General features: G+C 36.1%; 1 protein-coding gene across 1 annotated transcript in view; it reads left to right on the top strand.

Moving 5' to 3' along the window:
* Positions 1–14,932, top strand: part of LOC123565456 (prelamin-A/C-like) — a 38,161-nt gene that overhangs the window by 10,670 nt on the left and 12,559 nt on the right. The window contains exons 2-5 of the mRNA XM_053549551.1: positions 6,014–6,146; positions 6,842–6,991; positions 8,628–8,798; positions 10,362–10,487. Coding sequence (XP_053405526.1) covers positions 6,014–6,146; positions 6,842–6,991; positions 8,628–8,798; positions 10,362–10,487 — 580 coding nt within the window. The remainder of the gene's footprint in view (positions 1–6,013; positions 6,147–6,841; positions 6,992–8,627; positions 8,799–10,361; positions 10,488–14,932) is intronic.

Raw genomic sequence — 14,932 nt, 5'->3', positions numbered from 1 at the left:
TGTTTTACGTACGAGAAAAATCATTATTTTACAAATCTTAAAACTCGGTTAAATACGTCTGCAGTATTGCACAGATAACACTATGTACCACGATTTGTCCATTGTGGAATTTTCTAAACAACTTTTTGCATGAATTTTTTGTAGTATATCAGGAAATTGGCAGGGTGTTCGGTAGACCCGAGGTTCTGGGTTTTCACTCGCACTTATCGAGAAAAACTCGTATTTGACCCGCACAAAAAATGTCCCGTGCGTCGGCTTGACCCGAGGAAATTTTCTTTTATGCGTCTCGAGTTCGAAAGTACTGCCCCTTGTCAATCAAAATCCCGGTGAATTCTAATATTGTTCGCCGCCATAAGCGGAAGTATGGCAGTAGGCGGATCTTGGTATATTAATCAGCTTCTGGCAGATGTCAGTCATGCCACGCGCTGACTGACACGTGGGCTTCTCGCGGTTTGTATTTGGTACAATAATGTTCGTCGTTGCCAAAGGTATTTATTGATCAATGTGTAAAAGTTAATTGATAAACAATGCATAGAAGAGCAGCCTGTTATCGTATTTGTGTCACTTGTTAATTAGCGGTATACAGAAAGCATAACATTCACATATTTTGTTTCTTATCGGTCAATTCGATCAATCATGTAGTTGAACCTCAACGAACACTGTCTAGGAAAACTTAGCGATACAAATAGTTACCCAAAAGAAATAACGAAACAGGAAAGAATAAAAACACGGCACCGATAAAAAAAAAAATCCGAGTTTTGGGTTAAAAAATTGTTTGAGTCGCGGCGATTTTCGTGAGTCGGTCGCGTTACTGCAAACAAACAATTTTTTAAGGATGGCCTTATTGTTCCAAAGCCAAGGAAGGCAAGAAATATTTAATGTTAGAATTATTTCTGTCCATTTCATTTATACAAACATCTCAATGTGTGTTAACAGCAATTTTAAACAATGCCGTCTCTTACACTGTGTAACAATGCAAGTTGGTAGCTTTACTGTATAAAATATGATGGCCGATAACTATTGCAATAGTATCGCAATAGTAACCTGCAATAGAATAGTATCGCAATAGTTTTAAAGCAATATCAATAGTATTGCAATAGTCAAAATTGGCCTCAATAGTCACCCCTACCTCCAAGTCAGTCTTATTTTTTATCCCATTGATAACTGGTGAGAATATTGCAAGGTCATTTAACTCCGGCGTTAGCCTGTATTGTTAGATGGTAAATTGGCACGAAAATTCACGCGTTTTTTGCCCAAGTTTCCCTCGATATATATACAACTCTACTGTTGTATATGAAATATAGACGGGTACAAGTCTGCTTTGCGATTGGCTATTTACGGATTATCGTGGTCTAATCCTGTATAAATGGTACTTCCTGGGATACAGAAATGTTTATATAGTAATATACCACTGATCTATAGTGTTTATATAGTAATATACACTGATCTATAGGTGAATAAATAATGATCAGTTTGGCAATAAATGCTGAAGTGAAAACTCTCCAAGTGTTCACGTGATTGATGGTATATTGTCAAGCTAACTAAGTTAGATAATGTTGCAACACTTCCAAAAGTCCAAATCTGGATTTTTAGCTCGACTATTCGAAGAATAAGTAGAGCTATCCTACTCACCACGGCGTCGGCGTCACACCTTGGTTAAGTTTTTCGTACCAGTCCACATTTTGACAAAGTCTTTTGAGATAAAGCTTTGAAACTTTCAACACTTGTTTACGATCATCATGGCCAGTTATAGGGTAGAGCACATAACTCCATCAAGGATTTTGGCTGAATTATGGCCCCTTTTGACTTAGAAATCATGGTTAAGTTTTTCGTACCAGTTCATATTTTGACAAAGTCTTTAAAGATAAAGCTTTGAAACTTTCAACACTTGTTTACCATCACCATGGCCAGTTATAGGCAAGAGTACATAACTCCATCAGGGATTTTGGCTGAATTATGGCCCCTTTCGACTTAGAAATCTTGGTTAAGTTTTTCGTACCAGTTCATATTTAGTCAAAGTCTTTTGAGATTAAGCGTTGAAACTTTCAACACTTGTTTACCATCACCATGTCCAGTTATAGGCAAGAGCACATAACTCCATTAAGGATTTTGGCTGAATTATGGCCCTTTTTGACTTAGAAATCTGGGTTAATATTTCGTACCAGTTCATATTTTGACAAAGTCTTTTGAGATAAAGCTTTGAAACTTTCAACACCTGTTTACCATCACCATGTCCAATTATAGGCAAGAGTACACAACTCCATCAAGGATTTTGGCTGAATTATGGCCCCTTTTGACTTAGAAATCTTGGTTAAGTTTTTCGTACCAGTTCATATTTTTATGCCCCCCTTTGAAAAACGAGGGGTATATTGTTTTGCAGATGTCGGTCGGTCGGTCGTTCTGTCGGTCGGTTGGTCGGTCGGAATGTAGACCTATCCGTTTCCGGATGATAACTCAAGAACGCTTGGGCCTAGGATCATGAAAGTTGATAGGGAGGTTGGTCATCACCAGTAGATGACCCCTATTGATTTTGAGGTCTGTATGTCAAAGGTCAAGGTCACAGTGACCCAGAATAGTAAAACGGTTTCCGGATGATAACTCAAGAACACTTGGGCCTAGGATCATGAAAGTTGATAGGGAGGTTGGTCATGACCAGCAGATGACCCCTATTGATTTTGAGGTCAGTATGTTAAAGGTCAAGGTCACAGTGACCCTGAACAGTAAAATGGTTTCCAGGCAATAACTCAAGAACGCTTGGGCCTAGTGTCAGGAAAATTGAAAGTTAGGTTGGCCATGACCAGCAGATGACCCCTATTGATTTTGAGGTCAGTATGTTAAAGGTCAAGGTCACAGTGACCCTGAACAGTAAAACAGTTTCCGGATGATAACTCAAGAACGCTTTGGCCTAGGATCACGAAAGTTGATAGGGAGGTTGGTCATGACCAGCAGGTGACACCTATTGATTTTGAGGTCATTAGGTCAATGGTCAAGGTCACATTGGCCAGGAACAGTTAAATGGTTTCTGATCTTCTTGTCCAAAACCATAGGGCCTAGGGCTTTGATATTTGGTATGTAGCAAAATCTAGTGGTCCTCTACCAAGATTGTTCAGATTATTTCCCTGGGGTCAAATATGGCCCCACCCCTAGGGTCACATGGTTTATATAGCCTTATATAGGAAAAAACTTTGAAAAACCTCTTGTCCAAAACCACAGGGCCTAGGGCTTTGATATTTTGTATATGACATCATCTAGTGATCCTCTACTAAGATTATTCAAATTATTCCCCAAGGTTTAATATGGCTCCGCCCTGTGGGTCACATGGTTTACATATACTTATTTACAGTGTGCATATAATTTCTGTTCCTTGTGCAATTACTAAATGCATCAAGGGGGGCATTTCGTGTTCGACGAGCTCTTGTTTGTAAAGTGTTTGACATATGGCTTTGAAACTTTTATCACTTGTTTAGTATAATAGTCTCTATCTGTAGGAAAGAGAACGTAACTCTGTCATCTATTTTGGCTGAATTATGGTCCTTTTTGGACTTTGAAATTGGTTCTGTTTTCATACAAGTCCATGTTTTGTCAAAACTATTTGACATATGGCTTTTAAACTTCGAACACTTGTTTATCATTATGATTTCCATCTGTAGGCAAGAGTACATAACTATTTTGACTGAATTATGGCCCTTTTTGGACTTTAAAATTGGATCATATAGCCATTTAGTGCAAGACTTATCGAAATCAAAGTAATACAGGAACATTGTTTGTCTCATCTATTTATTTCTTTTGTCTGAATATCCGTGGAAATATTTTGACCCCATTCTTCAATCAATTCTTCGAATAGTCGAGCGCGCTGTCATCAGACAGCTCTTGTTATTTAAAGCTCGAATTTTACATGGCATTAATTTTAATATGTTAGATTTTAGAAATTGACCTGACTTTGACCTAGGGACACAAAATTAAGGAAATATAAAGAAATAATATTCATACTTAATATATGTCCCAAAGTGATTCCCCACCAGTTCTGTTTCATTCTTCAAAGCTGATTTAATTAAATCACATCTGGCACCTTTAATTGATTAAATTGGTTGCTGCCAGTACTTCTGTAGGGAGAGGTTTATTGTGGCTGTGAACCATTTGGTATGCATTTGTATTCATCCATGAAATTTTATTATAGTTTCTGTCATAAAAACTTGGATCTAATGTTTTGAAGTGGTTTAATGTCCCTACATTTATTATATGCTTAAACAATTTTTGTACTTCAGAACTGGATTTTTTTTTTAATCAAAAAAGGCTTTTTTCATACTTGCAAGTGTATTATTAATGAATGTGCAAAACAAAATTTGAAACAGACTATAGTTCTTCTGCATCATTAACTTTTTTTCATGCCCAAGGTTATTGAAAATAGTCTAGTGTAAGCCCTTATTATAACATTACTACATTACAATACTAGGATTATTTTACGGTGGCAAAAATAGTAATGTACATAAAACATTGAATGTTTTAAGTCAGCGTTAGTCCTTGGGCAAAAAAGGTATTGTGTAATATGTTGCGATTATAAAGGTGTGTGTTAAGGGACCTTTGATAAGATCTTATTTTGCTGTCTATATGGTGATAAATGGGTTTATAATGTTTTGTGATTTTTGACTGATCAGTCATGGTCTAGAACAAAACTTGAATGATAAATTGCAAATTTTCTGAAGTGCTGAAAAAATAGTTTTTAAGTTTTACTCATATCCTTTTGTGTGAATAAACATTACTTTATCAAAAAATGCTCAAGTGCCACAGATGGAAAATGACTCAAATAAAATATTGTTTGGTCAATGACTGAGCCCACACTTATAAAGATTAAAGTGACTGCACCCACATGTTCTTTTTCAATTTATTTAGACATTTTCAGATTTTTTTAGTTATTACTTAGTGGCAAAATTTTGCAAAGTTAAAGAATGGTCTTGTGATACAAGGTTTAATATAAATTCAAAACCTGTCAGTTTTCATCAGGACTAAAAATGATATCTGGCAAACATTAATCACTCTTGATTATTTCTGATTTTATGTTGAGTTTGTGCATAATAGGAAAGCTTTTTGTTAAAGAAAAACATGCAAAATTTAATATTTAAGCGTTATTTATATAAAAATTGTGGGCCATAGTTACTGTTACCAAACTGTAATTCATTTTTTAGTGAAACCTCATTAATGTTACAGATTTTTTTCATAGAAAAACAGTGTCTCCCAGTATCATAATAATAGAAAATATCTACCAGTGAAATTTAACCTCTAGTATAACTTAATTTAAAAAATGGTAAAATGCACCGCCAGGATAAAGCCAAGGTTAATATTGTGTTTCATGTATACCCGATAGAAATGTAATATTTACTACAGAGAGGAATTTAGTAGACCTGTACAAATGCATGCACCCATGAAGGTAAATAAAATGATTTAAATATGCAACATTATATATGCTTCATAGATGAGATCATGTTCTTTATATCTGTGTTACTGTTCAGTTATTATTTTCAAACTAACTGGTACTTTTAAAAGTTTGTACAAATGTATATGTTCAAGCAGCATATTCCACTTACATGTATGTTGAAACTAGGAGTCACAAATGTCATACATAGGTCTTCAAATAACCGCTTCCTGTCCAAAGAGGCATGACCTTTTGAAAAGTGTAGGAGGTGGGGTAGGGTTTATTTGGCTGTTTTATTTTTTTTTTTAGTAAATATTGTGTAAACAATAAATATCAGCTTTCAATCAATGAATTTTAACAATTATAGCGCTTCCTGGTATTCATTTGTGACCAAATTGAACATTTTTTCTCTCTCTTTTTTTTTGGCAAATATTGGTATGGGAATGCATTTATTAAGGGATGGGCATTGATAAGGGAATATGTGTTTGTTAAAAAGTTATTGAAAACAAGTAACCCCACATCTGTTTTTCAAAGCAGATCACAAGTTTGACCAATGGGGTTTTAATCAAGTTTTAATGGAACATTTGATGTGTATCTTTTCAGATTTCACAGAAGAGACAGAGATGCAAAAAATGCAGAAAAGAAGAACTTGGAGCTACAGAGTCAGTTAGGCGATCTAGAGGCCAAGCTTAATGATTCTGAAAATAATAAGAAATATGCAGAGGCTGAGGCAGCTGTAAGTTATGTTAGCTCCGGAATTGAAATTGAGGCTGTCTGTGTCTGTATGTCCATCCTTTCTGTCTGAAAGTTTCATTTTTTTAATTGAAAAATGCAAGCTTGTATTCTTATAGAAAACACGGGTGTTTTTCAACAGTCTGTAAAAATGTTTAAAGTTGGTGATTGAGAGTAAGCAGGTTTAATCATGTCACAACTCATTAATTTTTCTAAATTAGCTTGTGAGAGCTTAGTAAACATGATAGAAAATACCCCACTCTTCCCCATCTGCCTCATTCAAGACATGTAAACATCTGTTAATGTAGTTTTCATGTATATTTGCTATTTTAGCAAATTTTATTGTTTTGTACTTCTTGCTGTCAATTTGTTATCTTGGAATGATATTAGTCTACCTATTGGGGTGTACTATGAAAACAAGTATTGCTTCTAATCTCAGTACAAGAAACTCATTTAGAAAGTGCATTGTATATTTTCTTGTGGTTGTTGACTGAAGAGGATACATCTAGATTAAAGGTCATTCTCCTTCTACCTTTGATTCAAGTTTGGTAGTTGTTAGATTAGACTTTTGTAGAAGCATCCAAGTCCACAGGGTTGTTCCTCTTGAAATTCTTAGACAATAAATTGATTTAATAAAGATTTAACATATTATCTTTAAGACTTAACTTGAATTTAAATTCATATAAATACTTTTTCCAGCGTCTGCGTGGAGAAGTAGCCAATCTGGAGAGACAGATAAAGGAATTGAAGAAACAGCTGGAAGAGGAGACATTGAAACGTGTGGACCTCGAGAACAGAATACAGAGCCTAAAAGAGGAGCTTGCTTTTAAGAGTCAAATTTACGAACAGGTAATAGTGGTGCTGTCCCTTTCTAAACTCCACTGGCACAGATTCTGCTTCAGTTAAAACAATATAAGCTTCTATTCAAAACTCCTGTACGCATGGGTTATACTTAGGAAAAAGTGATGCCCAAACCAGATTCTGGGTAGACTAATCAGGTTTCTTGTTGAATGTTAATGTACACCTATATTGAACAAAATCATCCAAAATGTGGTTTACATGACATTTATTAGAGTAAGAAGTTAGGATTTTCAAGCATTAATTGGTATTGCTATATTTTTGTACCCCCCGTCAACAAAGTTGTAAGGGGGGGTATACTGGTTTCAGGTTGTCTGTCTGTCTGTCCGTCTGTCTGTCCGTAGACACAGTCTTGTGCGCACCATCTCTCCTCATCCCCTTGACACAGTTTAATGAAACTTCACACAAGTGATCAGTAACAAGTCTAGTTGTGCATGGGGCATGTAAGGTTCTTTCAGAAAATGACTTGCAGAGTTATGGGACTTTGTTTTTTGTTACTATACTATATACATAGACACAGTCTTGTGCGCACCATCTCTCCTCATCCACTTGACACAATTTAATGAAACTTCACACAAGTGATCAGTAACAACAGTAGTTGTGCATGGGGCATGTAAGGTTCTTTCAGAAAAAAAATTTGCAGAGTTACGGGACTTTGTTTTTTGTCACTAAACTATATACATAGACACAATCTTGTGCGCACCATCTCTCCTCATCCCCTTGACACAATTTAATGAAACTTCACACAAATGATCAGTAACAACAGTAGTTGTGCATGGGGCATGTAAGGTTCTTTCAACGACAAAACTTGCAGAGTTATGGGACTTTGTTTCTTGTTAACATACTATGTACATACAGTCTGCATATGCAGTCTTGTGCGCACCTAATCTTCCGAACCCTTGCACACAATTTAATGAAACTTCACACAAGTGATCAGTACCAACCCTAGTTGTGCATTGTGCATGTTACATTCTTTAAGATAAATATTCTGCATAGTTATGGGACTTTGTTTTTTGTTACTAAACTGTATACATACAGTCTATATACATACAGTCCACATAATTATGCAATCTTGTGTGCGTCAAATTGTAATGTACTATGTCAGTGCATGCGGGGGGTACATTCATCACCTTTAGTGATAGCTCTAGTTTTACCAGCATGAGCCTATATGTGTTAACTGTATTTATGAGAAGTTTTACAAGCCCATACTTACTGAACCTTTGGGGTAGAGCTAATTTCATCACTTGGAATTGAAAAAAATCAGTGTTTTGAATTTAAAGATGTGAAGACTTTAATTTAAATATATGAAAACTTTTTACATATAGTTATATGTAACCTCAACCTAAAGAATACTGTTTAAAAGACGTAAATAAATCATATATTTCTGTCAGCAATTTGAATCTGATTTAAGATAACAGGCACCAAAACAGAGAAAAATTAAAGTTTTGTGATCTTGACACTGGTTTAAAATTTTGAAAGGGTTTACAGAAATTCAATTCTATGACTTTAAAAGCTACAGAAGACGCAGTTAGATCTTTCAGTTATGGAGACCATTTTAAAATGCTGTAAAGTCTGTTGCATTTGTATACATAATGCCGGTCTAATATTGCTATAAATTGCTATATAGGAGCTAAGTGAATCACGTTCACGAACCACAACCACGATTGACGAAATAGATGCCGGATTACGTGAAGATTATGACTCAAAACTTGCCGATGCCCTTCACGAGATGAGACAGGAGCAGGATGATGCAATACGCCAACAGCGCGAAGAAGTAGAAGAGTTGTTTGAACGAAAGGTAATGCCCAACTTCAGTGAAATCAAAATAATGTGTTAAAAAGGAATAATTTGTATTTTAAGGTCCTGAAAAAAATTGTGACAGCGGAAATAAGTTAGTGTGCATTGTGTGGAAGAGATTTGAATAGCAGGATGGTCTATGCCCTTTTTATGGGTTTTAAGAAAGAAGTTCTCACAAAAAAGAAAGAATTGAGTTTTAATTTTCCATCTTTGCTCGACTTATGTCAGCTGTCTCTTTTATGGTATTTTTCTTAGGAAAGTGTTAAAGTTGGGAAGAAGTAATCTTGAGCCAAACAAAAACAGAGATTATTTTTATGTCTGGATGTTATTTTTCTTTCAATTTTTTTTTTTTTTTTTTTTTTTTTTTTTTTTTTTTTTTAATGGGACCAGTACTAAAAAATGAAATGTGAGATTGAAAATACTACAAGCTGTAATTTCAGATCAGTTTTTTTCCTCTCTGAATATAATTGACTGTCAGCTGGTGTTTTTTTCTGCGAATTTTTCAAAAGTTACATTCTGCCTTCAAATGTGTATTTTTGATGTGGTAATATGATAAGCTGTGAGGCATTTGTTTTATATCTTCAATAGAGATGGTATTTAATCTTTTAGTATTCTGTTACCTTTAAATAGTAATTGTATACTTAATGATGTTATTAAGACAATTGCAAATAAATTCGTGTAATTTTATTACATTGTTGGTCATTGTGGATCAATTTGTATGTTTATGGTTTATTGAACTTCACAGATTTAAGCAAACAATTTGTCATTGATGACCATTTTATAGACAGATGTATAAAGTTGGGGTTTAGAATTTACAAACTTTGTGACAGAATTTGGAGGATTGTGTTAAAATTTGGCTAAAATTTATGGCATTAAAAGATATCTAGAGACTTGGGGAAATGATAGATGGAACTATCAAAACTTTAGATCAGTTTTACCCTAGATCCTTAGAATTTGCAGAAAATACTGAGATTGTCAAAACATTGGAAAATTTTCCAGACATCAGAGTTACAGGGGAGAAAGAGTTCGAGATAATTTGGGGAAATATTCTTGACATCAAAAGTTACAGGGAGAGATCTAAAGTTATTTGGGAAAATATTTTTGTCAGTCACAGAGGGAGGGGTCTGAGATTACTTTGGAAAATATTCAGGACATCAAGTTACAGATGAAGAGGGGTCTGAGATTACTTGGGACAAAAAAATTGATATGAAGCTAGTGGGGGAGGGATCTGAGATCACTTGGGAAAATATTTCTTTCGTAGTTCTAAAACTTGGAACATGTCATCAAGAGTACAGAACTCAAAGCGGATAGAGACTTTAGCATATTGATTCTTGTCTAAAATTTGACATGCCAATTTCAGGCAATGATGTTTTAAGGACTGGTCCTGATTTCAGGCTTTCAACTGCTAGAATTTCCCTATATAGTTTTGTTGAAAAATAACATTTCCTGGTTAAGAAAGCAGGTTTTCGGTCCCGTCATTTTAACGGAATCCCAAGCCTGCAATTTAGGACATTTTCCAAGTGTCTTTTGACCTTATTCAATTTTGAATGGTTTTTATTTAAAGGTGATTGATCTCCAGGGAGCTTTGGACAGAAGTATGTCAGTAGGCAACACATCCAGAGAAGATTACTTAATTGTAAAACGTCGTGTTGATGAACTGCAGTCCGAGGTCACAAAACTTAGGTCACAGGTAAGAACCCCTTTCTGTTGCTGAATTTGTGTGTTTTACATTACAGTTAAACAGTTGTAAATTAAATCTATGGTGTTTTGATTTGTTTCTACATTAAGGTCTAAACATTAGAAAGAGAGAAAAAAGTGGGAATGTTTTAATATTCTGATGAAGGCAGTAGCTAAACTGTTGATGTGATAAATTTTTTCTACAGACAATTCAGGTGCTGTTCAATTATCCTGCATATAAACTTTAGAAGACTTGAAACCCAGCTTATTTCTCATCTAAGAACATCAGTCACCTAGAAAAAAATATTAATGTTAGAAGTAGAATTCATTTGTAATCTCTCTTTCTATCATATTATCCGCGCCGATGAAATCGGGAGAGGGGTATTGAAATGGCGTTGTCCGTCCGTCCGCAGCCATATCTCAGTAACTAGCAGGTAGAATTTCATGAAACTTGAAATAAACATGAACCAACATACTGCGATGATGCCCATCAAGTTTTTTTTTTGATTGGTCAATTTTTAGAGTTATTGCCCTTGATTTAATGAAAAATCCACGTCTGCAGCAATTTCTCAGTAACAAGCTGGTAGGATTTCATGAAACTTGAAATAAATATGAACCAACATACTTCGATGATGCCTGTCATTTTTTTTTTTAATTGGTCAATTTTCCTTAGAGTTATTGCCCTTTAATTGTTTAAAAATCTACAGATTTGTACATAACAAACCAACCAATTGGTAGAATTTCATTAAACGTCTTTCATTCTCTTCCATGAACATTTATTATAAACATGTGTTGTGTACCCACACCTGGTCACCACCTTGCCTTGGTCACCCCCCCCCCCCCCCCCCCCCACCACCAAAAAAAAAAGATAAATTTCATTCCTTTTTATTTTTAGCTCACCTGTCACAATGTGATAAAGGTGAGCTTTTGTGATCGCGCGTCGTCAATCGTCCGTCCGTCCGTCCGTAAACTTTTGCTTGTGACCACTCTAGAGGTCACATTTTTCATGGGATCTTTATGAAAGTTGGTCAGAATGTTCACCTTGATGATACCTAGGTCAAGTTCGAAACTGGGTCACGTGCCATCAAAAACTAGGTCAGTAGGTCTAAAAATAGAAAAACCTTGTGACCTCTCTAGAGGCCATTTATTTCATGAGATCTTCATTAAAATTGGTCAGAATGTTCACCTTGATGATATCTAGGTCAAGTTCGAAAGTGGGTCACGTGCCCTCAAAAACTAGGTCAGTAGGTCAAATAATAGAAAAACCTTGTGACCTCTCTAGAGGCCATATTTTTCATGGGATCTGTATGAAAGTTGGTCTGAATGTTCATCTTGATGATATCTAGGTCAAATTTGAAAGTGGACAACGTGCCTTCAAAAACTAGGTCAGTAGGTCAAATAATAGAGAAACCTTGTGACCTCTCTAAAGGCCATATTTTTTATGGGATCTGTATGAAAGTTGGTCTGAATGTTCATCTTGATGATATCTAGGTCAGGTTTGAAACAGGGTCATGTGCGGTCAAAAACTAGGTCAGTAGGTCTAAAAATAGAAAAACCTTATGACCTCTCTAGAGGCCATACTTGTGAATGGATCTCCATAAAAATTGGTCAGAATGTTCATCTTGATGATATCTAGATCAGGTTCGAAAGTGGGTCACGTGCCTTCAAAAAGTAGGTCAGTAGGTCAAATAATGAAAAAATGTTGTGACCTCTCTAGAGGCCATATTTTTCATGGAATCTGTATGAAAGTTGGTCTGAATGTTTTATCTTGATGATATATAGATCAAATTTGAAACTGGGTCAACTGCGATCAAAAACTAGGTCAGTAGGTCTTGAAATAGAAAAACCTTGTGACCTCTCTAGAGGCCATACCCTTGAATGGATCTTCATGAAAATTGGTCAGAATGTTCACCTTGATGATATCTAGGTCAAGTTTGAAACTGGGTCACGTGCCCTAAAAAACTAGGTCAGTAGGTCAAATAATAAAAAAACCTTGTGACCTCTCTAGAGGCCATACTTTTCAGATCGTATGAAAGTTGGTCTGAATGTTCATCTTGATGATATCTAGGTCAAGTTTGAACCTGGGTCAGCTGCGGTCAAAAACTAGGTCAGTAGGTATAAAATTAGAAAAATCTTTTGACCTCTCTAGAGGCCATATTTTTCAATGGATCTTCATGAAAATTGATCTGAATGTTCACCTTGATGATATCTAGGTCAGTTTCGAAACTGGGTCACGTGCGGTCAAAAACTAGGCCAGTAGGTATAAAAATAGAAAAACCTTGTGACCTCTCTAGAGGCCATATTTTTCATGAGATCTTCATGAAAATTAGTGAGAATGTTCACCTTGATGATATCTAGGTAAAGTTCAAAACAGGGTCACGTACCTTCGAAAACTAGGTCAATAGGTCAAATAATAGAAAAACCTTGTGACCTCTCTAGAGACCATATTTTTCAATGGATCTTCATGAAAATTGGTCAGAATTTTCATCTTGATAATATCTAGGTCAAGTTCAAAACTGGTTCACATGAGCTCAAAAACTAGGTCACTATGTCAAATAATAGAAAAAACGACGTCATACTCAAAACTGGGTCATGTGGGAAGAGGTGAGCGATTCAGGACCATCATGGTCCTCTTGTTTTTTTCAAACCTTCCATGAATATTTATCAACATGCAAAGTTGTACCATTCCCCCACCCAGTCATGCCCACCACCCCAAGCATGCATCCCCCCCTCACCCCCCCCCCTCCCCCACAAAGTGACAAGGTGAGCTTTTGTGATCGCGCGGTGTCCGTCGTCCGTCCGTGCGTCCGTAAACTTTTGCTTGTGACCACTCTAGAGGTCACATTTTTCATGGGATCTTTATGAAAGTTGGTCAGAATGTTCATCTTGATGATATCTAGGTCAAGTTCGAAACTGGGTCACGTGCCATCAAAAACTAGGTCAGTAGGTCTAAAAATAGAAAAACCTTGTGACCTCTCTAGAGGCCATATATTTCATAAGATCTTCATGAAAATTGGTCAGAATGTTCACCTTGATGATATCTAGGTCAAGTTCGAAACTGGGTCACGTGGGTTCAAAAACTAGGTCAGTAGGTCTAAAAATAGAAAAACCTTGTGACCTCTCTAGAGGCCATATTTTTCATGAGATCTTCATGAATGTTGGTCAGAATGTTTACCTTGATGATATCTAGGTCAAGTTCGAAACTGGGTCACGTAGGGTCAAAAACTAGGTCATTAGGTCTAAAAATAGAAAAACCTTGTGACCTCTCTAGAGGCCATACCCTTGAATGGATCTTCATGAAAATTGGTCAGAATGTTCACCTTGATGATATCTAGGTCAAGTTCGAAACTGGGTCACATGGGGTTAAAAACTAGGTCAGTAGATCTAAAAATAGAAAAACCTTGTGACCTCTCTAGAGGCCATATTTTTCATGAGATCTTCATGAATAGTGGTCAGAATGTTAACCTTGATGATATCTAGGTCAAGTTCGAAACAGGGTCATGTGGGGTCAAAAACTAGGTCAGTAGATCTAAAAATAGAAAAACCTTGTGACCTCTCTAGAGGCCATATTTCTCAACGGATCTTCGTGAAAATTGGTCAGAATGTTCACCTTGATGATATCTAGGTCAAGTTCGAAACTGGGTCACGTGCGGTCAAAAACTAGGTCAGTAGGTCTAAAAATAGGAAAACCTTGTGACCTCTCTAGAGGTGATATTTTTCAATGGATCTTCATGAAAATTGGTCAGAGTGTTTACCTTGAAGATATCTAGGTCAAGTTCGAAACTGGGTCACGTGGGGTTAAAAACTAGGTCAGTAGATCTAAAAATAGAAAAACCTTGTGACCTCTCTAGAGGCCATATTTTTCATGAGATCTTCATGATTATTGGTCAGAATGTTCACTTTGATGATATCTAAGTCAAGTTCAAAACTGGGTCACGTGGGGTTAAAAACTAGGTCAGTAGGTCTAAAAATAGAAAAAACCTTGTGACCTCTCTAGAGGCCATATTTCTCAACGGATCTTCATGAAAATTGGTGAGAATGTTCAGCTTGATGATATCTAGGTCAGGTTTGTAACTGGGTCATGTGCGGTCAAAAACTAGGTCAGTAGGTCGAAAAATAGAAAAACCTTGTGACCTCTCTAGAGGCCATATTTTTCACGAGATCTTCATGAAAATTGGTGAGAATGTTCACCTTGATGATATCTAGGTCAAGTTTAAAAGTGGGTCACGTGCCTTCAAAAACTAGGCCATTAGGTCAAATAATAGAAAAACCTTGTGACCTCTCTAGAGGCCATATTTTTCAATGGATCTTCATGAAAATTGGTCAGAATTTTTTATCTTGATGATATGTAGGTCACATGTGTTCAAAAACTAGGTCACTATGTCAAATAATAGAAATAATGACGTCATACTCAGTTCAACACTGGGTCATGTTGGGATAGGTGAGCGATTCAGGACC

This window comes from Mercenaria mercenaria, chromosome 8 (genome assembly GCF_021730395.1).
Source record: "Mercenaria mercenaria strain notata chromosome 8, MADL_Memer_1, whole genome shotgun sequence".
In the NCBI taxonomy this organism is placed as follows: Eukaryota; Metazoa; Mollusca; class Bivalvia; order Venerida; family Veneridae; genus Mercenaria; species Mercenaria mercenaria.
Note: the sequence above shows the minus strand (reverse complement) of the source record. Positions and strands in the feature narration are given on the sequence as shown.